The sequence below is a fragment of the Astatotilapia calliptera genome, chromosome 23 (assembly GCF_964374335.1).
Source record: "Astatotilapia calliptera chromosome 23, fAstCal68.1, whole genome shotgun sequence".
In the NCBI taxonomy this organism is placed as follows: domain Eukaryota; kingdom Metazoa; phylum Chordata; class Actinopteri; order Cichliformes; family Cichlidae; genus Astatotilapia; species Astatotilapia calliptera.
The window spans coordinates 18,196,445-18,223,441 of record NC_137443.1 but is presented as its reverse complement, the minus strand read 5'-3'; the positions used below and the strand labels follow the sequence as shown (position 1 = coordinate 18,223,441).

Here is a 26,997-nt window from a genome sequence, read left to right as displayed (position 1 = left end):
CAGTTTTGAGTCTTTGTGCCATGCTGACAGTTAACATCTGTGTTACATCACAGCTCAGCTGATGGCAGAGGACTCAAAGTGAGACTAAAAACATAGGGTCAATTTAAAATTAGACACCATCTTTGAATATATAATCACCCAAGATTAAATGGGGAACTATACTAAATACTTTTTATGCTTTATTTAGCTGTGTTAACAAAACTAATCCTGTTTCTTTATTACACACACTGATAGGAACCAATGACAGACTTTATATAACATCAATTAATTGATTTAAGAAGGCTAATAAAAACATAAAAATCAGTTTAATGTCTCGATACATTTACCTGTCTAGTTTAAGATGACTTTTGGTCTGAATTATTGTCATATTATTGTTTGACAACTTAAGGAAGAAGAATTGACAACACTGTTCCTTGAATATTTTACTTATATTTACACAAAAGATTATGCTACATGCACTGAGGTAAAAACTATTGCAGATCAATACATTTATTAACTAGTAATGACTAAAAAACACAGCTCTGTCTCCCTATGCTCACATATTCCAGATGTCCTTGATGTCTACATAAACCACATGACTATCCCGCTTTCTGGTGTTTACTACTCTAAACACAGCGTTTTAATCTGCCATTGAATTCATGTTTGAATTTAATTATAACCCCACTGTACTGCTGAGTTCAGCCACTTTCAGTAATCTGAAAGACAGAGTGTTTTCCTTCGTAAGGACCACATTATATTATTATTGTATTACTCTCTTTTAGTTTTAACATAATTTTATCTGTAATTTTTTTTAAAAAATGTGGACCATTTATTTATTTGCAGATGGTGGCCTGTGTATTTCTTTCATAGCGGAGGATTTGTGGGCTGAGAGTGTTAATCTGAGGCCTGTGCATCCTATTAATAAACAACCACCGGATTTGTTTCCAGCTCAGACTGTTTCTGGCATAGAGACAGTCTGAGCCTGCACAAACCACCTGTTCAGACTCATCTGAACATTTTATAGCAGCTGGAGAGTTTTCATAGAGGGATAAGTCTAATTGTCCTATAAAGTTCAATTGTTTAAAGGATTTTGGAGACGTTCAACTTATAGATGCGTGCTTGTTTAAATGTCCACCAAATAACCTGCCGGATTCAGCTCGAGGAGCCCACAAACAATGGAACTGGTTCACTATTACTCAAACTTTTAATTGTTGTTGTTTCAACACTATAAGGTTAATCTTGTGGTTTTACTTGGAGCATGATTATGGACACACTGTGACCAAGTTGGAGTCCACTTCCATGGCAAAATGGATCCAAAACAGATAAGGATCACAGAAAACAAATTTTTAAAAAACCCCAAAACTGACATCCTGTAGTTCATCTTCTCACCAGCAGAGGGTGATAAAACATCTGAAGACTTGGTGATATCAGAACTGTACATATTGATCTGATCAGTATGGAAGTTAATGCTTCTTTGACTGGATCAGTTTTTAAAGGAGCTATTTTTATAGTACAACAGAAACATGAGAGATGCTGAATGTCTTTAATGATTTATACACTGAGTAATGGTGGATGTCCACTTATTCAGTCATGGAGCATCCAAACAGCCTGTCTGTTCTCAGGATTTGACAACAAATTAAAGCAAAAAACATTAAAATGTGCTCTTAATATGAAAATCTGCTTCTGTTGAGAGCTTCCTTCCTGTCCTGCTTCCATCACAGTTTCCAAAAATGAGTGGAACAGTAAAAGCAGTAAAAGGTTGGAAAAATCACATTAAGAGAAATCAAACATTTGGATTCATTTTAAAAAGCTCAGACTTGTTGAAAATACAGAGGAGCTGGTTGTGAACTGAGCTTCAAAGAAACACAACATACTGGTTGTGGTGGAGGTGTGGTTCCTGGCTCAGCTGCAGGGGAGGAGTGGTGCAGTGAGCTGAACAGGGCGGTGCCGCGGAGGCAGGTGAGAACACAGCGTGTGGCATTTGGACTGATGACGGTCTTTTCCCTTCTTAGTGAGGCAGGAGACGAGAGAAGAGAGATAAAAAAAAAAAGCTGGCCAGAGTGTGTGGTAAATAAACTTGATATGTGTGAGCACAACCATTGTGTGTGGGGAGTCCATTCAACACTGTGATACTCACTGTGAAGCTTTAAGGGGAAAAAATACAGGGAAAAAAACACGTGGATCCTGGAATAATCGTAGCTTCCATCGTTAAAAGACTGAAGAAGAAGTTTGCAAGGAATCATTTAGAACAGTTTAAAACATCAACTGATTGAACCCATGAATCTGAAAATGTGTTCCTGAGTGAGAGAGACAGACATGTACAGACTGAACTATCTGTTCAACAGTCAGAGTGCTTCTCTAACAGCAGGACACTCTTTACATTCAACTCAGCACAAAGACACTGAGGAACCACGGTAGTAGGAAAATCCCAACAAATCATCCATGAGCCCTGCGCCAAACCCAGGATAAAGAGTTTCAGTGAATGTGGTGTTGAAGGTGTGGAGGTGGATCAGAGTGTCAGAGGAGACTCTGTAAAAGGACAGAGTGCCAGCAGGACAGTCCACATACACTGCTACTCTGTTAGAGGGGGAGGAAGAGGAGGAGGAGGAAGAGGAGGAGATGGCTGGTATTTGGCTTTTATTGTGCCAGAAAGAAAGAGGACCATCATCTGTGCACTTCAGACTCCAGGATTGATCATTCCATCCAAACACACAATCATTAACCTTTCCTTTCTTTCTGATTCCTCTGTAACTCACTGATATCCAAACCTTTCCACTCCACTCAACCTCCCAGTAACAGCGACCAGTCAGACCATCTCTACAAAGCAGCTGAGGACACCGGTCAATAAATCTGTCCATATGATTAGGATATGATTGAACCTTTTCCAACACATATGTCACCTTCCTGTTGTCGTCAGACAGTCTGAGGTTTTTATTTACTGTGTTTGTGTCAACTGTGAGTTGACAGGAATCTGATGGAGAGAACAAACACAATCCAGCTGCAGTTATTGATCCATCATCTGTTTATTGATTGACACTTTGATGATGACTCCTGACATCAGAGATGTGAATCAGTGATGTGACAGTTTGAAGATGGTTGAATGTGTGCTGCTTTGTTTTCATGAATGACATTAAAAGCACACTTACACTTCCTCAGACCTGGTGTCAACCATCGGACTCCAGCAGGCTCCACCCTGAAAGAAGGAGGGGAGTCAGACCAGCACAGTCTCTTTCAGCATGCACACATGGAGATTACATGTTATCATGTTATCGCTATGGCTGAAACTGCTGATCATTTGGACTGATCCTGGCTCTGTCAATTTTTTGAATCAGTTGTTGGATTGGTTGTCACAGCAATACATTTATATACAGTGGGGCAAAAAAGTATTTAGTCAGCCACCGATTGTGCAAGTTCCTCCACCTAAAATGATGACAGAGGTCAGTAATTTGCACCAGAGGTACACTTCAACTGTGAGAGACAGAATTTGAAAAAAAATCCATGAATTCACATGGTAGGATTTGTAAAGAATTTATTCCTAAATCAGGGTGGAAAATAAGTATTTGGTCAATAACAAAAATACAACTCAATACTTTGTAACATAACCTTTGTTGGCAATAACAGAGGTCAAACGTTTACTATAGGTCTTTACCAGGTTTGCACACACAGTAGCTGGTATTTTGGCCCATTCCTCCATGCAGATCTTCTCGAGAGCAGTGATGTTTTGGGGCTGTCGCCGAGCAACACGGACTTTCAACTCCCGCCACAGATTTTCTATGGGGTTGAGGTCTGGAGACTGGCTAGGCCACTCCAGGACTTTCAAATGCTTCTTACGGAGCCACTCCTTTGTTGCCCGGGCGGTGTGTTTTGGATCATTGTCATGTTGGAAGAGCCAGCCTCGTTTCATCTTCAAAGTTCTCACTGATGGAAGGAGGTTTTGGCTCAAAATCTCACGATACATGGCCCCATTCATTCTGTCCTTAACACGGATCAGTCGTCCTGTCCCCTTGGCAGAAAAACAGCCCCATAGCATGATGTTTCCACCCCCATGCTTCACAGTAGGTATGGTGTTCTTGGGATGCAACTCAGTATTCTTCGTCTTCCAAACACGACGAGTTGAGTTTATACCAAAAAGTTCTACTTTGGTTTCATCTGACCACATGACATTCTCCCAATCCTCTGCTGTATCATCCATGTGCTCTCTGGCAAACTTCAGACGGGCCTGGACATGCACTGGCTTCAGCAGCGGAACACGTCTGGCACTGCGGGATTTGATTCCCTGCCGTTGTAGTGTGTTACTGATGGTGACCTTTGTTACTTTGGTCCCCGCTCTCTGCAGGTCATTCACCAGGTCCCCCCGTGTGGTTCTGGGATCTTTGCTCACTGTTCTCATGATCATTTTGACCCCACGGGATGAGATCTTGCGTGGAGCCCCAGATCGTGGGAGATTATCAGTGGTCTTGTATGTCTTCCATTTTCTGATGATTGCTCCCACAGTTGATTTTTTCACACCAAGCTCCTTGCGTATTGTAGATTCACTCTTCCCAGTCTGGTGGAGATCTACAATACTTTTCCTGGTGTCCTTCAAAAGCTCTTTGGTCTTGGCCATGGCGGAGTTTGGAGTCTGACTGTTTGAGGCTGTGGACAGGTGTCTTTTATACAGATGATGAGTTCAAACAGGTGCCATTCATACAGGTAACGAGTGGGGGACAGAAAAGCGTCTTACAGAAGACGTTACAGGTCTGTGAGAGCCAGAGATTTTCCTTGTTTGAGGTGACCAAATACTTATTTTCCACCCTAATTTACGAATAAATTCTTTACAAATCCTACCATGTGAATTCATGGATATTTTTTTTCACATTCTGTCTCTCACAGTTGAAGTGTACCTCTGGTGCAAATTACTGAACTCTGTCATCATTTTAAGTGGGGGAACTTGCACAATCGGTGGCTGACTAAATACTTTTTTGCCCCACTGTAGTGAAATCATGGCTCCACCATTTTACTAATTGGTGTATTGATAATAAGAAGAGTGCTTCAAGTGAAGAGAATATCAATGATTCTCTTCATGAGCCCTTGTTTTATATTAGTAGGTTTTCTTTGGGAGAGAGAGTGGTTTCTTTCTGATATATATTCTATGAAATTATTGTAAAACAGCTGTCTGACATCATTTTAAAAAACTTCTAAATTCTACCGTAAACCCATCAATTTCTGCTGTTTTCACTTTAGACACAGAGAGCTGTGTCATTGTTCATCTCAGAGTCACACAAACAGTCAAGAAACAAAGTGTTTTCAGCTCTTCCTCCTCTATCAGGCATTCTTTACATACCTGAGAGTGCCCAGTCTCCATTGTGGATGCTTCAGTCCAGCTGAAAGCATCTTCATTCCTGAGTCTCCTGGATGATTATAGCTCAGATCCAACTCCTTCAAATGAGAGGGGTTAGAGCTCAGAGCTGAAGCCAGAGAAGTACAGCCTTCCTCTGTGATCAAACAGCCTGACAGCCTGTGAACACACAAAACAGCAATCAATCTATGAACTGCTCCCTGAATGTTTTATTTTTAAATATTGAGATACAATGTCATCCATAAGCCACAAACCACAAGAGATGAAAACAGCAGCCTAAAATTGATTTATAAAGCAAAATCCTACAATATTAACCCTCCTGCCATCCTTTAAAAAACTCACACCCATCACCCTAGGGACCATTCTCAGCCACGCCATAAAAAGACCATATATCCATATTTTATTCCACTTTAAATTAGCCAACCTTGTAAAACTACTTCTCCCTGAAATATTCATGTAAAGTTTTAATTATATTTTCGTTGTTTTAACCCTTCAAATCCCAGTGTTATTACATGAGCGCCCTGTGTTATAAGCCCCAAAAACCAAAAAACGAAACTAAATATTTCCACAAAAAACCAGTTGAAGTAATATGTGATTGTCATTATAAGTAGGCCTTTAGATGGACCAAAGATTGGCACCAACATACATTTTGACCTGCCATTATTTTTTTTGCATTTTTTTTGCAATTTAAAAATTAAAACTTCAAGGCCCTGAGTCTTCATTGACATCCAAGAAAAGAAGAAAAAATAAAATCATATGATGATAATTTGGGGTTGAAAAATAGCGTTTATAATGGAAGTCAATGGGCAGAAAATGGTCCCCAGGGTGATGGGTGTGGGGATTTCTGCTGCTCAGCCATTTTAGGCTGATTTAAGGAATTCACACTGGAATATTAACATTGACAGGTAAAAACTATCCTGTGGCAAGTTTGGTTATATTCCACTGAACACAGTGGAAATGGCAGCCATTTAACACATAGCAGTGGCACAAAAAGGTCCCAAGAAGGCAGGAAGGTTAAGCATTGAATTTCAACATTTACTTAGTCCCCTGTGAGCAGCACTTGATGACAGTGAAGAACACCCTTTAGGACGTGACTTTCAACAGAACCAGACTGAGGGACGGGCAGCTATCTGCTTTGACCAGTTGTAGAGTAATTAGAAAGGAGAAAAGAAAGAAAAAGTCTTGAGAGATCAAAAATAACAAACAGGACAAAACACAAGCTACAGGAGAGGACAAAGTTATTTCTAGTTTAGTATCAACAATTTCAAGATTCACAGTGTTACTGTAATGTTGATTTAATGTCATCCAAAGGAAGTATCTGGTGAGACGCCATGTTTCTAAGATTTTCATCGCTGAGGACAATAATCTCTGTTATATATGCTATATTTAGAACCAGCACATTAGAGGTCATCAAGGTGTTTATGTCCTTAAGACATCCCTGCAGTTTAATTAACTGGTGTGTGGCATTTGGCTCAGTGGATATAAAAAGTTGGGTATCATCCCCAAAGCAATGAAAATGTATGCTATAAATTAAAACGAACTGGCTCCAGTATGCAACCCTGTGGAACGACATACTTTCACAGGGTTCAAACCATTTCTGTTAATACCAATGATGTATTCTATGTGTCTGTAGTAAAATGTAATGATCAAGGGCACTTAATGCTGCACTTTGGTATAGCAAGACAAACACAGTAAAGGGGCGATCGTGGCTCAAGAGTTGGGAGTTCGCCTTGTAATCGGAAGGTTGCCGGTTCGAGCCCCGGCTTGGACAGTCTCTGTCGTTGTGTCCTTGGGCAAGACACTTCACCCATTGCCTACTGGTGGTGGTCAGAGGGCCCGGTGGCGCCAGTGTCCGGCAGCCTCGCCTCTGTCAGTGCGCCCCAGGGTGGCTGTGGCTACAATGTAGCTTGCCATCACCAGTGTGTGAATGTGTGCGTGAATGGGTGGATGACTGGATATGTAAAGCGCTTTGGGGTCCTTAGGGACTAGTAAAGCGCTATATAAAAACAGGCCATTTACCATTTACCATTATTATCTGAGGCCATAAGAAGATGTCATGTGCTGTGGGAGTGTCTGGTCAGGTGTGGTCCAGGTTCCTGTTGTCCGTCCCCTGGGGTGGAGTTGGCAAGCTCATCACCTGCTTCCAATTTCCAGGGCTCCACCTAGAGGGTTTTTAAGCTAGCACTGCCTGCCACTCCTCGCCAGTTCGTCCTGGTAAACTTGGCCTCCTCTGTGCTCGGACTCTGTGTGCCTGGATCATGGGTTAATGTGTTCTCCGTCTCCTGTGTTCTCCAGATTCATCACCCGTCGTACTCATCAGCAGCGCTGGTTCTGTTTCAATCCCGTTCTCCAGTCTGCCTAGAACCCTAGGACCACACACTCATCTTCTCCTCAGCCTGCCCTCCAGCCCGTACTTTAACTTCCCTGGACACCTTGGAACCTGGACCAGCTTCCCCACACTCTCAACCATCCCTGGGACGCTCCCACGGCAACCCCTTCCCCGCCTAATAGCCGGTGTTTTCAAGTAAGCACAAGACTCTCCACTAGTACCACTCACTTCTGCCCTTTAATTGAATCCCATTCAGTAAAACCCTTCTCCTGTGTTTGCAGAAGTTCCCGCCCGTGTTCTCCTTGTGTTCAACATCCGTTTCTCCGCCCTCGGGCCTCCCTCAGTTCCTGCGAATGATTTCTGTTAGACCCAGTCTTGTTTAAGTTCCTTTTCCTTTCAATAAATTGTACATAGTTCGAGCAATTGAGTCTGCTCTTGAGTCCACTGCATCCTTATTTGTGACAGAACGAACTGGCCAATAATGGACTCAGCGGACCCAATTCGCGCCGTCATAAATAACAGGGCGCGGTGTTAGGACGGCATGAACAGACATTGACGTCCCTAGTGGACCAGTGTAACACTATTAGTGAAAAGCAAGAGGAAATACTCACCAGGCTTTCAGAAATCAGTCAGCCGAATCCGCCCGTTCCCCCCCAGTCAGCCGGGACTGTCGCCTGCACCCACTATGATAGAATCAGTTTATTGGGGCATTTCCTCCCCTCCACCTGAGCCTTTCCACGGAGAGTTGGGTCAGTGTGGGGGCTTCCTTTTTCAGTGTTTGGTGTTCTTCAGTCGCATGCCACACGCTTTCCCAAATGATGCTGCCAAGATTTCCCATTTTGTTGGGTTGCTAAGGGGTAAGGCGCTCGCGTGGGCTGAGGCGTTTTTGTCTTCTCACCTGATTGCCTCAAGCTCCTATGAGGAATTCCTCGAGGAATTTAAGGCTACATTCGCTCACCCGATTTCTGAGGGTACTGCAGCTAAGAGGCTGTTGGGACTCTGTCAGGGGAAACGCAGTGTTGCGGAATATTCGATTGAGTTCCGCACCGCCGCTGTAGAAACGGGGTTGGCCAGACGCCGCGCTGCGGGGTATTTTTCTAGTGTCCCTTAGCGAACAGATGAAAGATCAGCTAGCTGTACACGACGAGCCGGCCACGTTCAAAGCACTCGCCTCTCTCGCTCTCAGGATTGATAATCGACTGAGGGAAAGAGACGCTGAGAGACGTTCCAAGCCCTCTCCGTCTCTGTTTCGGCCCGCGACCATTTCCACGTTACCCCCGCCACTGCTGGTAACAACATCCGCCCGTCCTCGCGCTCCTTCCCCAGAGCCTATGCAGATCGGCCGCTCACGGCTCACTCCTGAGGAGCAGGAACGGCGTTTCCGAGCCGCAGAGTGTTTTCTACTGCGGAGGAAGCGGCCATCGCATCGCATCTGCCTGGTCCGGCCAAAAGGCGTGGCCCGCCGGTAAGTCCGGGGTTAAAGGTGGGCAGTGTTTTCAAAGGAGATAATGTCACGGCTGGGGGCAGTCGTGTGGTGTATTTAAAAAAGGATCCAAAATGCAGGTACTGGCTGGGGTGCGAGTGAGTGTTTATTTACAGCGGTGAGAAGGTGACAAAACAGGAAGAGCAGAGCGGGGAGTAAAGAAACCTAAACTGGGAAAACTAACGAACAAAACTTAAACCAGACACTCACGGGAGGAGGAGCAAAATGCACAAAGAGAGATGGCAGAGAGACGCAGAACGAGTACCGGGTAACATAGAATAATGCAGACTGACATGGAATTAAACAGACGACGCAACAGAGAGCACAGGAAAACACAGGGCTTAAATACACGGGGAGTAATCAGGGAATGGGCCACAGAAGGGAGACACAGCTGGGCACAATTAGGCTAACGAGACAGGGGAGAGGTAAAACTGAACACACTGACATGAGACATGAACTTTCAGAATAAAACAGGAAACTAACAGACACAGAGAACCAGACAGGACACTGAACTTGACAGGCAGACTCATGAGCAGACACAATAACACCATGGACAGACAGAGAGAACACAGGCAGGCATGAAACAAAAACACTAACACATAGCAAACCTAAACAAAAGACAAAACAGAATAACCGAGAACAAAGAATAATATAAAGAAACACAAAACACCGAGTCCTCAGACTCAGGACCATGACAGATAAACCCCGTTTTTTGCTGTCAGTTTCTTTGATAGCTAGTACTAAGGCTCATTCTTTTCATGCTCTCGTGGACTCTGGGTCAGAGCAAAATTTAATAGACACTGAGGTGGCTAAATCTTTGAACTTGCCCATCACTCTGCTCGAGCCTCCAATTCCAGCCTCTGCTGGCAGGCAATCATCAGGAAAATATAACCCTCTTTACCACTTCTTCCCTTGACGTGCCAGTAATCCTCGGTTTTCCGTGGATGCAGAAGCATAATCCACACATCGACTGGACAGGGAAAAGAGTACCAAGTTGGAGTTTGTTTTGACTTGCCAACTTGCCCTCGGAGGCTTCTAATTCTCCTCCATTGGTTGTTTCCACTCCTGACCTTACCGCTGTCCCTCCTGAATATCATGATCTACAAGAGGTGTTTAGTAAAGACAGAGCTCAGTCGCTGCACCCTCATCGACCTTATGATTGCGCCATTGACCTCCTTCCTGGTGCTCCTTTGCCCTCCAACCGCCTTTATAACCTGTCCTGTCCTGAGAGGGGGGCTATGGAGAAGTACATCCGGGAATCGCTAGCAGCCGGTCTCATTCGTCCTTCCTCCTCGCCAGTGGCCGCGGGTTTCTTTTTCGTTTCTAAGAAAGATAAGTCGCTCCAGCCGTGCATAGATTACAGAGGACTTAATGCGATCACAATAAAGAACAAATACCCCCTGCCTTTGATCAATTCAGCTTTCGAACCCCTTCATGGTGCTACTATCTTCTCCAAACTGGACTTGAGAAATGCATAACACCTCATCCGCATAAGGGAGGGAGACGAATGGAAGACTGCTTTCAACACTCCCCTGGGGCATTTTGAATATCTGGTAATGCCATTTGGCCTCTCTAAAGCCCCTGCAGTCTTTCAAGCACTTGTGAATGACGTGCTCAGAGATTTCCTGAATGTTTTTGTTTTTGTTTACCTGGATGACATTTTGATTTTTTTCAAAGTCTCTCGAAGAACATCAGGTCCATGTCCGAAGCGTACTGCAGCGACTATTGGAGAACCGTCTCTATGTAAAGGCCAAGAAATGCGAATTCCACACCTCGTCTGTCTCATTTCTGGGCTACCTACTGGCGGGAGGGCAGGTGAAGACGGACCCTGTAAAGATCAAGGCAGTGGTGGAGTGGCCCATCCTTGATTCACGCAGACAGCTACAACAGTTCCTTAGTTTCGCAAATTTTTACAGGCGCTATGTCAGAAACTACAGCCAGGTAGCTGCACCTCTCACTCGCCTCACTTCCTCAAAGATTCCCTTCATTTGGTCCCCCGAGACTCACTCAGCCTTCACCACGCTCAAACAGCTCTTCACATCAGCTCCCATTCTAATCCATCCTGACACAAGTAAGTAGTTCATAGTGGAGGTTGACGCTTCAAATGTGGGGTGGGGGCTGTGCTGTCACAAAGGTCTGGTCCACATGGTAAGCTCCAGCCCTGTGCCTATTTTTCTCGATGCCTTTCTCCTGCCGAACAGAATTATGACGTGGGGGATAGAGAGCTTCTAGCCATTAAATTATCTTTAGAGGAGTGGCGCCACTGGCTGGAGGGAACTAAACATCCGTTTATAATTTGGACAGATCACAAGAATCTAACTTATCTCAAATACGCAAAAAGACTGAACTCTCGCCAGGCTCGGTGGTCTCTCGTCTTTACCCGATTTAACTTTGACATTTCCTATCGCCCAGGTTCCAGGAATCTCAAACCTGATGCTCTGTCCCGCCAGTACTCCTCGGACTCAGAACCCCGGGGCCCTGAGCTCATTCTCCCTTCCACCTGCAGAATTGGCTCCCTCGCCTGGGATGTGGAGGAGGCCATACGCCAGGGTCTACGAGGTGAACCCGATCCAGGAATTGGCCCACCCGGTCGGCGTTTTGTTCCTCCTGCCGCCCGGTCAGCTGTGATCCACTGGATCCACACAGCAAGGTTCACTTGCCACCCGGGAGTGAGTAGAACTACAGCACTATTGAAGAGGTATTTCTGGTGGCATTCCATGGACAAGGATGTAAAGGATTATGTGGCAGCCTGTTCCGTTTGTGCCCGTAGTAAGACCTCCAATCGGCACCCGTCTAGCTTACTCGAACCACTGAGTACCCCACATAGTCCCTGGTCTTATGTTGCATTGGATTTTGTTGCCGGCCTTCCAGCTTCCTCAGGGAAGACGGTGATCCTGTCCATAGTCGATCGGTTCTCCAAAGCGGCCCATTTCATAGCCCTAGAAAAGTTATCAACAGCTACTGAGACCACCCAGATTCTTACAGACCATGTGTTCCGACTTCATGGCATACCCTCGGAAATTGTTTCTGACAGGGGGCCCCAGTTTATCTCCCAAGTGTGGAGAACCTTTTGTTCGGCCCTAGGTGCCAAGGTTACCTTGGGTGGAATACGCCCATAATTCTCTCACATCCTCGGCGACAGGTTTGTCACCCTTTGAAGCCTCACTAGGTTATCAGCCACCGTTGTTCCCAGAGAATGAGACAGAACTGGCCGTTCCTTCTGTCCAGCACCACCTTCGACGCTGCCGGCCGGTGTGGCAGAAGGTTCGACAGGCTGACTGTCGACCGTCAACGGGACTATGCGGATCGCCACCGCTCTGTTGCCCCAGCTTATCAACCTGGACAAAGGGTTTGGCTCTGTGCTAAGGACATTCCCTTAAGGTCGCTTTCTCGGAAATTGGCACCCCGTTACATTGGCCCCTACGAGATTGCTGCTGTCATCAGTCCCTCGGCAGTCCGACTCAGGCTTCCGGCTTCCTGGCGCATCCACCCGATGTTTCATGTCTCTCAGGTCAAACCGGTCCGTAGCAGTCCTCTGTGCCCACCGTCCGTTCCCCCGCCCCCCGCCCAGCTCATTGACGGTCACCCGGCCTACTCGGTCAGGAGGATCGTTGACGTGCGCCGCCGCGGTCGTGGTGCCCAATACCTGGTGGACTGGGAGGGTTACGGCCCTGAAGAGCATTCTTGGGTTCCCCGGTCACTCATCCTGGACCCGTCCCTGATTTCTGACTTTCACACCTCCCTTCGCAGGGCCCAGTCCGGATGGTCGCCGGGAGGCAACCCTTGAGGAGGGGATACTGTCATATGCAGTGGGAGTGTCTGGTCAGGTGTGGTCCAGGTTCCTGTTGTCCGTCCCCTGGGGTGGAGTTGGCCAGCTCATCACCTGCTTCCAATTTCTGGGGCTCCATCTAGAGGGTTTTTAAGCCAGCACTGCCTGCCACTCCTCGCCAGTTCGTCCTGCTACCACCCGTGGTAAACTTGGCCTCCTCTGTGCTCGGACTCTGTGTGCCTGGATCGTGGGTTAATGTGTTCTCCGTCTCCTGTGTTCTCCAGATTCATCACCCGTCGTACTCATCAACAGTGCTGGTTCTGTTTCGATCCCGTTCTCCAGTCTGCCTAGAACCCTAGGACCACACACTCACCTTCTCCTCAGCCTGCCCTCCAGCCCGTACTTTAACTTCCCTGGACACCTTGGAACCTGGACCAGCTTCCCCACACTCTCAACCATCCCTGGGACGCTCCCACGGCAACCCCTTCCCCGCCTAATAGCCGGTGTTTTCAAGTAAGCACAAGACTCTCCACTAGTACCACTCACTTCTGCCCTTTAATTGAATCCCATTCAGTAAAACCCTTCTCCTGTGTTTGCAGAAGTTCCCGCCCGTGTTCTCCTTGTGTTCAACATCCGTTTCTCCGCCCTCGGGCCTCCCTCAGTTCCTGCGAATGATTTCTGTTAGACCCAGTCTTGTTTAAGTTCCTTTTCCTTTCAATAAATTGTACATAGTTCGAGCAATTGAGTCTGCTCTTGAGTCCACTGCATCCTTGTTTGTGACAGAAGATCAATAGTAACCTTCAATAGTGTTGTTTCTGTGCTATTATGAACTATAAATCCACACCCATCTTACAGCATCTCTTATAGTCATAGAAAACAAGTTGTGGTTTGTTGCAAATATTGCAAATTATCTAACTTAATTATAACAAAATAATTGTTTACAACTGGGAATAGGTGTCATTTGAATTTTTATAATATTGAAATTCTAAGAAATGGATTCTGTAAGGTGAAATTGATTAATATTTTTCCAGCTATACCAAAGTCATTAATTCTCTATTACACACACAATCAAGAAGTTGCACAAAGGTTGTTCATATTCTTAAATGGCCCTATTTGTTGTTATTTAATCCAATAATTTTACAAGTGTAATTGTATTGTTTAGTGGCGTGTAGAATGTGGAAAAGGCAGACACTAAACCAGACATTCACAGTAGTGAAGTGCCAGTGAGTAGTGAGGCCATTTTCTAGGGCTCTGGTGGTGTTTGTTACGAAATAAATATATTCTTAGTGCTTATTTTCTGATTGTATTGTTTTATGTATTTTAATAATAGAGGCCTTTATAGACCAAGGCCAGATGTGAGAAAGAACTAGGTCAGAGGGTGACAGGTCACCTAGCAACAGAGGCTTTTGTAAGGGGAAGTTAAGAAACAGGAAGTTTAGTGCAGAGCTGCAGAGGCATATTAATAAAGTACAGGAAACCAGACAGAAAAAGCGGAACTAAGTAACACACACACACACACATTAGTCAGACCAGAAGGAGTTGTTTTGATCGAAACTGTGTGTCTGTGTGTGACGTATAGCAGAACTATATGTGTATTTTAGCTTGCAATGTTTTCAGAACCGTGGGTGCGTGCCGGGACAGGAAAAGAAAAAAAAAACTCAAGTTTCCTGTCTGACTGCATGAGTGAAGCTAGGTATAGGACAATTAAATAAAGTCTATGACTAAGTGCAGTAGTGCAGATCTGGAGAAGAAATTTAGTTATTTATTTATAATTTAGTAATGATACATTGTTATAAAGTGTTTAGAAAGTGCTTAATGGGCAATAGTACTGTTGTGCTCTTAACAAGATTTTCTGTGTATTTAGCAGGAGAAACTATGTCAGTTGACCTCAGACTTGTCCAGGACACTGAAGCACCTGAGGGCAACCACCAATAAAATATAATGTGGGGAAAATGAACAGAGGAAGTGATTTTTAAGTCTGATTTCAGACCATGTAAGTATTAGTTAAGGAGTAGGGTAAAACTTTTATGGCCCGGAAAGTTCTAGTTCCCACAACTTATTGTTAGATTAGTAAACAAAATTTTTCTGTGATTAAGATTTTTGGGGTTTTTGTTTTAGTGATGGGTTAATTCTGTCAGTTAGGTTAGGGTTGTTTTCTTAGTTCAATAGAGGGAGTTTTAAACATGGACATGTCTAGGAGGGGCCCATTATTTTTGTCACAGTGCACTTAGAGAAAACCTGTCAGGTGTCACCCTTATGGTGATGTTTTGTGCTTTGAGTTAATAATCAGCTCTCTTTTTCTAATTCTTTGTTGTAAGCAGGCCTGGTGGATCGAATTAACAGCGCTGTAAAACATTTCTGTGAGAGCAAATATAAGGTGAGCTTTTCCAGATTACAATGGGCTGAGGAAAAGGCTACCTGTGGGAACCGTGTGAGTTCCTGTCTAAAAGGATTGCAGCGAGTCAATCCAGTCCAAAATCATAAACAATGGTTTTTTCTTTTAAAAATGATGACATGACTTTGCGGGTGATGGAGACTGGAATGGGTTGCGCGTAAGTCTCCACTATCCGCAATATCTCGTGTGAATGCGTGTGCATGAATGTGTGTGACTGGACTGTGACTGGACTGATGATGTGGACTAAAGTGTTGACTGACTTGACAATGAGACAAAGACTGGACCAAGGTTAGGATGAATAAATGTTGACAAACAATTCACCATGCCGGTAAGAGAAAGGTGGATGCTTTGCTTTGCTTTGTTTTGCTTTTGGCAGAAGCAGGAGAATAGAGACTGGAGGTTCACATGAGAGTGTGGAGCTGCAGACTTAACCTTTCGGCTGCTAATTTTGGGTTGGTGATGTTTGCTTTTTTTTTTTTTTTTTTTTTTTTTTTTTGGCCTGTCCCGTTTGGCTCTTTTGCCATCAGAATTGTTGTCTAAAGGCAAAGAAAGATGCCCAACGGATTTACTTTACCAAACTGACCATCCCAGCCTTGCCGTAATGGTCCATTTGATTCACCTTTTATTGTTTATTTTATTTTCACTTACTGAATACGGGACAGACTTGACTGGGGGAAAGAAGGGGAGAAAGAAAGAGGGAAAGAGAAACAGCTGAGAAGAGGGACGGGGGAGAAGGGCAAAAGACAAAAACCAACCGAACGGGCAGAGAAAAAAAATGCATATATCAATCACCTGGATCACCTGCTGAGAAAGAAAAAAGAAAGCAAGCAGAAGAGAACAAGAGTAATAGAATAAACAACATCACAATGATATATGGGAATATGACAGTAAATACTAAATGTTAAACATTATTGTGCAGCACATAAGATCAACAGAACACAGTGTGCTTTGAGGTAGGAGCCAAAAAGGGTGTAGTTTGTGGGTGTGATCACCCGTGTGTACACCTGTGAGCATGGACGCGCTTGTTTTTTGTTTTTTTAAAAGGTTCCTTCATGTAATAATCTGCTAGAGGGTGTGGGGGGGCCACAGCCCCGTCCTCCAGGGCATGAAGCAGGTGTGGAGGAGATCAAAACTCCAGACATCCAGAGGCCCCCAGAACACAAGAGACCAAGGAAGACCAACAGAGGGGCAGCTGCGCCACTGTCCCGGAAAGAGCTGAGGAGAGTCCCAGATGAGGGCTCACTCAGCAGCCGCGGAGCAGAAGCCAGGGGGAGTTGCAGTGACGCGCCCGTGAGCTCCGCCGGCAGCCAGCTGCGCCTGAGTGACCGAGCCCCAGGCCGAGAGGCCGGGGGCACCCCACCTCCGAAGTGGCCCGAGCGAGCCCCAGGCTCCAGGCCCCGATAAGCGGCCGCCAAGGAGTGAGCCGGTGTGTACCTGGACGCCCATCCCTGGACACAAAGAACCACCAACGCACCGATGTCTGAGGGGGTCCGCCACTGGCAGGGGAAGTGGTGGTAGGGGGAGATAGGCCTCCAAACCTTGGAGGGCCTGAGATGTCCCCAGAGAGGTGGCGCCTGACACCCAACCTGACATATAGACACAGACATACAGGCACACACAGATACAAACATCCATTCCCACCCTCATGCTCTCATATGCACTTACTCCACACTCAACCAACGTGGAGACAGACATAAAGAGACGTTGTACACACGATCACACTCCCCAAGCGTACTCTACAAACCGGGTCTAGGTGCCCTCGCCCCTGGAGGGGGGAACTGCACCCAGACCCAGGTGGTGTTTCCCTTTTCCCTGCGGTGGGGGGAGGCAGACCGCCCCGACTCCGCAGCAGCAGGAAGGCTCCACACTCCAGACCGCAGTCGGACGGCCAACTCCTCCTCCTAGCCCCCCTGCTCCAGCAGGTCGCAGAGAACGGGGGTGAGAGAAGACTCCAAACCTCCCTCCACCCGCTCATTGTAATGTTGATGCATGTGTGTTCTAAGGTGCATTTAAAACCCAGGAGGGCATGGAGCTACCTGCCAGAGAGCAGCAGGTAAGCGCATGGTCCCTCCTGCTAGCCCTCAATGTCTACGTGTATTTAAAATTGAGAGGTGGGCAACGATGCCAGGGGTGGGGTGTACACCCTGATGGTACTTTGGACTCCGTGTATCGTGCCCACCCCCAAGATCCTATATGTATGTGTAATGAGAGTGTGAGTAATGTGAATGTCTAAGTTGTGGGATAAAATTGAGGCAGAGGCAGCCAGAAGGGGACAGACGGGGGGGTAGCCTCCTCTGCACCCTGGTGACATACCCCTACTCCAAGGCCCTGCATGTGTGGGTGGTTGTGGTGGAGCGGGAAGAGGGAGGCAGCTGGAGATGGGGAGGGAAGGAAGGGAGGGGCAAGTGACCCCTCCCTGGGGCCAGCTCCCCCGCTGACCCCAGTAGGCACCCCCATACTCCGCGACCCGCCAGGGAAAGGGGGCCCAGGCCCATCCAGACCGGGCCCAGTGCAGCAGCGCCGCCCGGCCCCACAGAGCCTGGGACAGTCCACCCAACCCCACCACAGAGAAAACTGCACCCACCCCACCATCCACTCATCTTCCAGACTACATAAGACAATAAACACCCAGGCTGAGATCTTCCTCCACCTCTCCTGTATCTCCCCCTCCTGCAGAGGGAGCTCCTGAGGAGAGGAAAGCTCCTGCAAGATGTGACAATCTCCCCCACCAGTTGAAGAGCCCCCCAGGTGGCTCGACGCACCGGCGGCACCCTGCTCCAGGGCTGGGCCCCCATGCACCCACCCGCCCACAACCCCGGCAACACACCAACCAGGACCCAAGCCCCCGAGGCCCAGTCCGGGTCCCAGCCCAGAGACAGAGCGCCCCCAGAACCTCACGCCCATCCCGGACCCACCCAGGGGCAGCCAGGCTACCAGGTCAGTAACCCACGTCCGTCAGCACAGACCCTCCCCTAGCCCCGCTGCACGCAGCCGCGAGGAAACAGTCACCGGAGAGCCAACAGAGCCCCTAACCGGACATGACCGCTACCCCGGGTTGAGCCCCCCAAGGAAGATGCCTCCGGGGAACCCCCCGACGCCCTAAGCCTGTCCCTACCCCCACACCAATCACAACAGTGAAGGCGGGACCAAACTATGACCCCCCACCCCCACTAGGTGATGGAGCTGATCAAAGGAGCCCAGAGCAATTGATCTGATGTGGTGGCAGAGGCTGTATCAAGACTAATGTAATCTAATAGATAATTTCTATATTGGTTAGAATTAAGATTATTTTTATTTTTCCAGTTCATGAGGACTGTTTTCTTGGCTATGCATAGGGCAGTGAAAACCATATGGGCGATATTCTTTTCTGAAGTGACATTATCTAAGCTGCCCAACAAACACACTAAGGGGGAAGTTGGAATGTTACATTTCAGACACTTCGATAAGTCTTCACATATCTCGCGCCAAAACTTCTGAACTGGTGGACAGAACCAAAGAGCGTGGATATAATTGTCCGGTGAATTGGTTTGGCAGTGTGAGCAGTTGTTGGTAGACGTAAAGCCCATCTTGAACATCCGATGACCTGTATAGTGTACTCTATGTAATATTTTGTATTGAATTAATTGAAGACTGGGATTTCTAATTAGATGAAAGGTTTTTAAGCAAATCTGAGACCAGAAGTTTAGGTCTAAGTTAACTGATAAATCCGCTTCCCATTTTGCAATAGGAAGTGATATTGATTCATCTGTTTTAGAAAGCATTCTGTATATTTTGGATAGTAATTTGGGGGGTTTAAGAGTAAGAAATTGAACCACACTTGGTGGTGTTTGTAGTTCAACTTGACCCGGTTTAAATTTCTTTTTTACTATGGATTTAATTTGTTGATATTCTAAAAATCTTTTCTTGTTGATCCCATATTGTGTAACTAGTCCGTCAAATGAAATAAATTCTGTTCCTTCTAGTATATGTTCTAAATATTTGATTCCTTTATCACTCCAATCTGAAAAGTTTATCATATTATTGTTTTGTAATATGTCAGGGTTGTTCCAGATAGGTGTACGTTTGCATGGGATTAATGAAGACGCCGTCAATTTTAGAAACTCCCACCATGCTGTCAGAGAAGAGCTGATGTTGATGCTTTTAAAGCATTCATGTCGTTGGATGTTTGAGCTGATAAATGGTAGGTCTGAGATCTCTAGATTATTGCAGAGTGCTTGTTCTACATCTAGCCAAGGTTCATCTAAGAGGGTGTGTTTTAGCCATCCTGAGATAAACTGAAGCCTGTTGGCTAAGAAGTAGTGCTGAAAGTTAGGCAGTTCTAGTCCTCCTTTATCCTTGGTCTTTTGTAGTGTTTTTAAGCTTATACGTGGGGGTTTATTTTTCCAAAGGAATTTGGACATATATGAATCTAGAGATCTGAACCAATCTTGTGGCGGTTTAGTTGGGATCATTGAGAATAAATAATTTATTTTTGGTAAGACCATCATTTTTATAGCGGCAACCCTTCCCATGAGTGATATGGGTAGACATGTTTGCTTTAAGAAAATTTTGTTTTATTGGCTGGGTTTAGATAAGGGTAACACATTATATTGTTGGGAAAATGCCAAATGCTAAAGGGAAGAACATTTTTGATATCATTGATGTTACCATTAACCATAACAGGCCACTGTAGAAATCAATTAAATTTTATAGAGGAAAATAGTCAGGACCAAAGCAATATTTAGGAATTATATAGGGGAATGGTAGACTTGTCACATTCAAAGTACAGTGATAGAATAACAAACACTGGTCCAAGTGGAAGGGCGTGTGATACGAGGTGGTACTGGAGGAAAACGAGCAAAGTAAAGAAAGCAAACCTATTTTGGTTAGCTTTGATAAAGTCAAGTTAAGAAGCACCATGACACTCAGAAGATCAACGTGAAAGTAAAACATACACAAATTTTGTATGAAGCGCATGACTGATAACTGTTCTGTTTTAAGTTCCATCCATCCATCTTCAACCGCTTATCCGAGGCCGGGTCGCGGGGGCAGCAGCCTAAGCAAAGAGGCCCAGACCTCCCTCTCCCCAGCCACCTCCTCCAGCTTATCCGGGGGAATACCAAGGCGTTCCCAGGCCAGCCGAGAGATATAATCTCTCCAGCGTGTCCTGGGTCTTCCCCGGGGCCTCCTCCCGGTGGGACATGCCTGGAACACCTCACCCAGGAGGCGCCCAGGGGGCATCCTTGTCAGATGCCCGAACCACCTCAGCTGACTCCTTTCGATGTGGAGCAGCAGCGGCTCTACTCTGAGCACCTCCCGGATGGCCGAACTTCTCACCCTATCTCTAAGGGAGAGGCCAGCCACCCTTCGGAGGAAGCTCATTTCCGCCGCTTGTATCCGCGATCTCGTTCTTTCGGTCACTACCCACAGCTCGTGGCCATAGGTGAGGGTAGGGACGTAGATCGATCGGTAAATTGAGAGCTTCGCTTTTACACTCAGCTCCCTCTTCACCACGACGGACCGGTGCAGCGTCCGCATTACAGCAGCTGCAGCCCCAATCCGTCTGTCAATCTCCGGCTCCCTTCTCCCATCACTTGGGCGATCGTGGCTCAAGAGTTGGGAGTTCGCCTTGTAATCGGAAGGTTGCCGGTTCGAGCCCCAGCTTGGATACTTCAACCTGTTGCCTACTGGTGGTGGTCAGAGGGCCCGGTGGCGCCAGTGTCCCGCAGCCTCACCTCTGTCAGTGCGCCCCAGGGTGGCTGTGACTACAATGTAGCTTGCCATCACCAGTGTGTGAATGTGTGTGTGAATGGGTGGATGACTGGATATGTAAAGCGCTTTGGGGTCCTTAGGGACTAGTAAAGCGCTATATAAATACAGGCCATTTACCATTTACCATCACTCGCGAACAAGACCCCGAGATACTTGAACTCCTCCACTTGGGGCAGGAACTCATCCCCGACCCGGAGAGGGCACTCCACCCTTTTCCGGCTGAGAACCATGGCCTCAGATTTGGAGGTGCTGATCCTCATTCCCGCTGCTTCACACTCGGCTGCAAACCGCTCCAGTGCGAGCTGGAGGCCCTCACCTGATGAAGCCAACAGAACCACATCATCCGCAAAAATCAGAGATGAGATTCTGAGGCCACCAAAGCGAAAGCCCTCCGCCACTTGGCTGCGCCTAGAAATCCTGTCCATAAAAATTATGAACAGAACCGGAGACAAAGGGCAGCCCTGGCGGAGCCCACCGGGAACGAGTCCGACTTATTGCCGCCAATGCGAACCAAGCTCCTGCAACGGTTGTATAGGGATCGAATGGCCCGTAGCAATGGGCCAGACACCCCATACTCCCGCAGCACCTCCCACAGGACACCCCGAGGGACACGGTCGAATGCCTTCTCCAAGTCCACAAAACACATGTAGACTGGTTGGGCAAACTCCCATGCGCCCTCAAGTACCCTCGAGAGGATAAAGAGCTGGTCCAGTGTTCCGCGACCAGGACGAAAACCGCATTGTTCCTCCTGTATCCGAGGTTCGACTAGCGGACGAACTCTCCTTTCCAGCACCCTGGCATAGACTTTCCCAGGGAGGCTGAGGAGTGTGATCCCCCTGTAGTTGGAACACACCCTCCGGTCCCCCTTCTTAAAGATGGGGACCACCACCCCGGTCTGCCAGTCCACAGGTACTGCCCCCGATCTCCACGCAACATTGCAAAGGCGTGTCAACCAGGACAGCCCTACAACGTCCAGAGCCTTCAGGAACTCGGGGCGGACCTCGTCAACACCAGGGGCTCTGCCACCAAGGAGTTGTTTAACTGCCTCAGTGACCTCGCCCCCGGAAATTGGCGGGTCATTCCCCTCATCCCCAGACTCTGCTTCCTCCTCGGAAGACGTGTCAGTGGGATTAAGGAGGTCCTCGAAGTATTCCTTCCACCGCCTGACAATTTTCTCAGTCGACGTCAACAGCGCTCCACCAGCACTATACACAGTGCAGGTAGAGCACCGCTTTCCCCTCCTGAGACGCCTGACGGTTTGCCAGAACCTCTTCGAGGCAGTCCGAAAGTCTTTTTCCATGGCCTCTCCGAACTCCTCCCACACCCGAGTTTTTGCTTCAGCCACTGCCCGAGCCGCATTCCGCTTGGCCTGTCGATACCTGTCAGCTGCCTCCGGAGTCCCACAGGCTAACCAAGCCAGATAGGACTCCTTCTTCAGCCTGGTGGCTCCCTTCACCTCTGGTGTCTGTTTTAAGTGGGTTTTTTTTTTGTTTTTTTTTTGTTAAAAAACAAAACTGTTTTAAGTTTTGTTTTTTATAGCACAGATTGGATCATAATGAGGGAAGGACAGCGGGAAAAACTGAGTTTCAAATGTGAACTTAATGTTAACACACAGGTTTTGTTTCTAGGTAGTTCGGAGGATGCAGGCTCTGGATGGAACCAGGAGTTCAAAAGATTTAACTGATTTTATTCCTTAAACACAGGTTTGCAGGCCCGGAGCAAATATAGTCGAAAGGGTGTTTGATAATTTAGGTACGGTAAAACCTATGCATAAGTAATTGCCTTTATGCTTAAGCTTAACTGATTGAAAATGTCTGATAGAATAAGCAGTTATAATCATTTTCTTACACATACTGCAAAATGTGCTCATAAAGACCTAAGCACTCAGTCTTTTGAGGGTCATAAGCTTCATCTGGCGGGACTGTCCAGGTGATACATGGTGAGAGGTGACAGAAGTAAAACTAAAAGGTTAATGCATAACATGCTTACAAACACAGACATCACGTAGATTTATTTCTAGGGTAGAGGTGAAACATATTTTTCTTGCTTTGTGCTTGCATAGCAACAGTTGATGCAGGAGGTGTTAAAGATAAGCATGAAATGAATAAGTCAACAGGAAACATCTGGAGGGTGAGACGGGTGAAATAATAGCTTGCAATGTTTTCAGAACTGTGGGTGTGTGCTCGTGTCTGCAGTTCTCCGTTTCTGGAAATGTACAATAAAGATTATTTTTTGAGCTTTGACCACACTGAGTCCAGTCTTTCTCTGTCGCCAAAAGAATTCAGAAAAGAACCGGATTTGATATGTTCATCTTGATCTTCCTTGCACAAAGAAAAGTTCCTAGTCCTGGTGGAATTAGGCTTCTCTTTGGTTAATCAAAAAAAAAAGAATATAGCCGTCACTTGATTGGAAATGTCTGAGTGAGAGAAATGATAGGGAATAGAAGGAAAAGACCATATTTCACCCATATTGTCTCCCTGTGAAATCCATAAGTGATTTTAAAATCCTTCTCTTTACACATAACACTGCCCACTTCTCCCTTTGACAGCAGACTTATTTTCTAGAGTTTCTGAAAGTAGAAGAGGAGGCAGACCCTCTCTCAGTTTTGCTGTAATAGGGTTAGGATCCTAGGAGTTTTTCATGATGTACTAATCCTCTTCTTTACTCAATCCATTTTACGCTCTGTGAACAGCTCTATAGCATTTAATTATTAGTAAGCATTTAAAATATGATTTTCTCTTGCCAAGTGTGTCTTTGTCCGCACTCTCTCTGCTCTCTTTTTCTTTCCCCCTTTCATATGTGAAATGATCATCAGTTGAAAAGTCTGAATCCTGACCTGAGAGTTTCCATAGTACAATCTGGACTCTCCAGTCCAGCAGATAGAAGCTTCAGTCCTGAATCCTGCAGGTCATTGTTACTTAGGTCCAGTTGTCTCAGTCTAGAGAACTGGGAACTGCGTAATAAGGACAGCACTTCACAGGTTCTCTCAGACAGATTACATACATTCAGTCTGAAAAATGATGAAGAAGAACATAATAGCACTGGTGTTAAAGCGTATTCAAGGTACGACAAGAAAACAACAGATTTGGCAATATTTCAGGACCAACTGGAATCTTCATTGCCTTATGTTAAAATAAACAAAAATGTGGCAGTTTTCTGTGATTTTAAAATAATACTAAAACTGCAAAGTCATGAGAGAAGATAATAATATTGGCAATTTTGGTCTGTTGATGAAAAACAAAATGTCTCTTGATGTGACCTGAGAGTTTCCAGCATACAGTGTGGACTCTTTAGTCCAGTGGACAGAAGCTTCACTCCGGAATCCTGCAGGTCATTGTTACTCAAGTCCAACTCTCTCAGGCTAGAGGACTGTGAGTTGGAAACTGAGGAGAGAGCTTCACAGCTTTTCTCTGTGAGGTTACAGCCTCTCAATCTGAAAAAATATACAAAAGAAGGCTTTAATTAAAGTGTGTCTATGGTGGCCAAAATAGTTATTAGATTTAGCAATATTTATTCTGTTTTGTTTTGTCAGTGGGGTTAGGTTAATTGGTAATTCTACATTGTGAATGTGAGTGTGAATGGGTGTTTGTCTATATGTGTTTGCCCTGTGACAGACTGGTGACCAATATAGGGTGTATTCTGCCTCTTGCCCTATGGTAGCTGGGATAGGCTCCAGCACCCCCTGACAAGTATAATCAGAAGAGAATGAATGGATGGATGGATGGATGGATGGATGGATGGATGGATGGATATTTTGTTTTAGGACTAAGTGAAATCCTTATTGTCTCTTGGCCTTATGTCAAATAAGTTAGAAATTTTAATTGTGAAATTTATCCTGACCTAGACTGAAATGCTAAAAATATAAAGATGCAAAAATATGTAAGTTAAACTTAATTACTAGGGGTGCAACGATACACAAAATTCACGGTTCAGTTCGGTTCGATACTTTGGTGTCACGGTTCGATATTTTTTCGATACAAAAAAATGTTCATGCCTTTTTAATTTGTCATTTATTAAAATTATAAATATATATTTTAACTCAAAAGTACAGTTTTTAAATTTAACCCTAACCCTTGTGCGTGTTTTTTATTTTGACAGTGAATGCGCACCTGCGGACCACTTATGTGCACCCCTGGTTATTTAGCTCGTCATATTGCAGCCACAGAAATTCTTTTGTCCATGAAACCATAAAGCTGCACTTTCTTTTTGCCTTATAGTCTGATTTGGCATAACTTCTCCGTTTTGTGGAAAGCTTTTCTTTGGCTGTCACTTCTTCACCCTGACCTGTCTTATTTGGCTCAGCAGAACTAAAATATATATCCTGCTGCTTTTACACACGCACTCACATAAGCTCAGCGATTCTCTGCGCGATCAACCTCTCACATGTTTAAGCTTGCTGCGGGAGATTTCACTTGTCATGTTTGCATAGTAAGCTAACGATTGATAAGACGATGTCAGAGGAATTGGTGCACAAATTATCATCACTCACAGATCAGTGCTGTCGCTCTCTATACACAGTTCGCACGATTGCAAAGTGAAAGCAAATTCAAACGCGATTTCAATATGTCACATATTGACAGTGGCTCACCGATGCCAATGACATAATTACCCAGCTACATTTCTGAAAGAATGCAAAAGCATTGACATATATTTTTCCTTCCTACAATAGCCGGACGGGCAGGGCAGAGATAGATTTTGGTAGCCCGACTGGAAAAATCGCTAGCCCCAGGACGTCGGGCTAGCGATTTTGCGAGCCCTGTATCTGATTGAGGAATCACTCATCTTTGGAAAAGAGAGTTTATTACAGAGAAATGTCTCTTTCCAAAATAAAAGCTATACTATCCGCTTCTTCTGGGCTATATTCTCAGCAGCACCTTAAACATATAAGGAGAATCATGTGCTAACAGCTGTCTAAATGACTCGGCTAAAGTTAGTAGCATGCTTGCTTGTTTTTGTCTGCTTCCACTTGTCTTTGCACTAGGATGATGTCGGCGTAAATGTGCAGTCATATTCGTTGTGTTCCCACTAGTGCTTTCAGGTTAATCTCGTTGAAATGACCTTAACGCCACAACACGGCAAATCTCCGCTACTGCCAATGGGGCTAGACGGCCAACACGTTAACGAGCTAACTGCGCTAACACACTAGTTCCCACCCATGTAATTGAGCATTGCATGGCACATCTAACATACTGTTTTACTTTAGTCCATGACTCGCTTACCTTCAGGGTCATACGTCACATGAAAACCAAAATAATTCCAAACGCCAGATCTGAATGAGGGTGGGGGAGGTCCATGTTGCAAGGAGAGCTTAACTTCTGTCTCGCTAGCTTGCCCTGCGCTCTTCCTTCTGACGATGCTGTCTGTGTTGAGCGCTCAGTGGATCTGCGCTCGACAGTGCAGCCTAGGCGGAGTAGTCGAACGCAGATTCACTGAGCGCTCAACACAGACAGCATCGTCAGAAGGAAAGTTGATAAAATAAATTACAAATTTTGTATTGTTCGATGCATATGCGTACCGAACCGAAAGCACTGTATCGAACGGTTCAATATCGATACGAATATCATTGCACCCCTATTAATTACCTATGTTTAATAATGTATTTTTTTTCCCGTAAAAACAAATCACCTGAGCTAACCTGATAGTTTCTAGTCTACAGTGTGGACTCTCCATTCCAACAGACAGAAGCTCTACACCAGAATCCCTTAGGTTATTGTTACTCATGTCCAACTCTGTCAAACTAGAGGACTGGGATCTGAGAACTGAGGACAGAGCTTCACAGCCTTTCTCTGACAGGTTACAGGCACTCAGTCTAAAAAAAGAAGAGAAAGAAAATGTGATTAGATAAATTCAAATGATGAATACAGATGAGCCAAACAGCACAATTCGCCAGTTAATTAAATGCTATCCTGGGACAAATCTTAAATAATTTGAATTTGTTTAGGGAAAACTAAAT

General features: G+C 45.6%; 1 protein-coding gene across 1 annotated transcript in view; it reads right to left on the bottom strand.

Annotated features, from left to right (window-relative positions):
• Positions 1–1,508: 1,508 nt before the first annotated feature.
• The window catches only part of LOC113015857 (uncharacterized), a 42,448-nt gene continuing 16,959 nt past the window's right edge, over positions 1,509–26,997 (bottom strand). Inside the window, exons 10-15 of the mRNA XM_026158212.2 lie at positions 26,680–26,853; positions 24,304–24,477; positions 23,881–24,054; positions 5,303–5,476; positions 3,126–3,172; positions 1,509–2,950 (exon numbers count right to left, since the gene is read on the bottom strand). Of these exons, the coding sequence (XP_026013997.2) occupies positions 2,367–2,950; positions 3,126–3,172; positions 5,303–5,476; positions 23,881–24,054; positions 24,304–24,477; positions 26,680–26,853 (1,327 nt within the window). The 3' untranslated portion in view covers positions 1,509–2,366. The remainder of the gene's footprint in view (positions 2,951–3,125; positions 3,173–5,302; positions 5,477–23,880; positions 24,055–24,303; positions 24,478–26,679; positions 26,854–26,997) is intronic.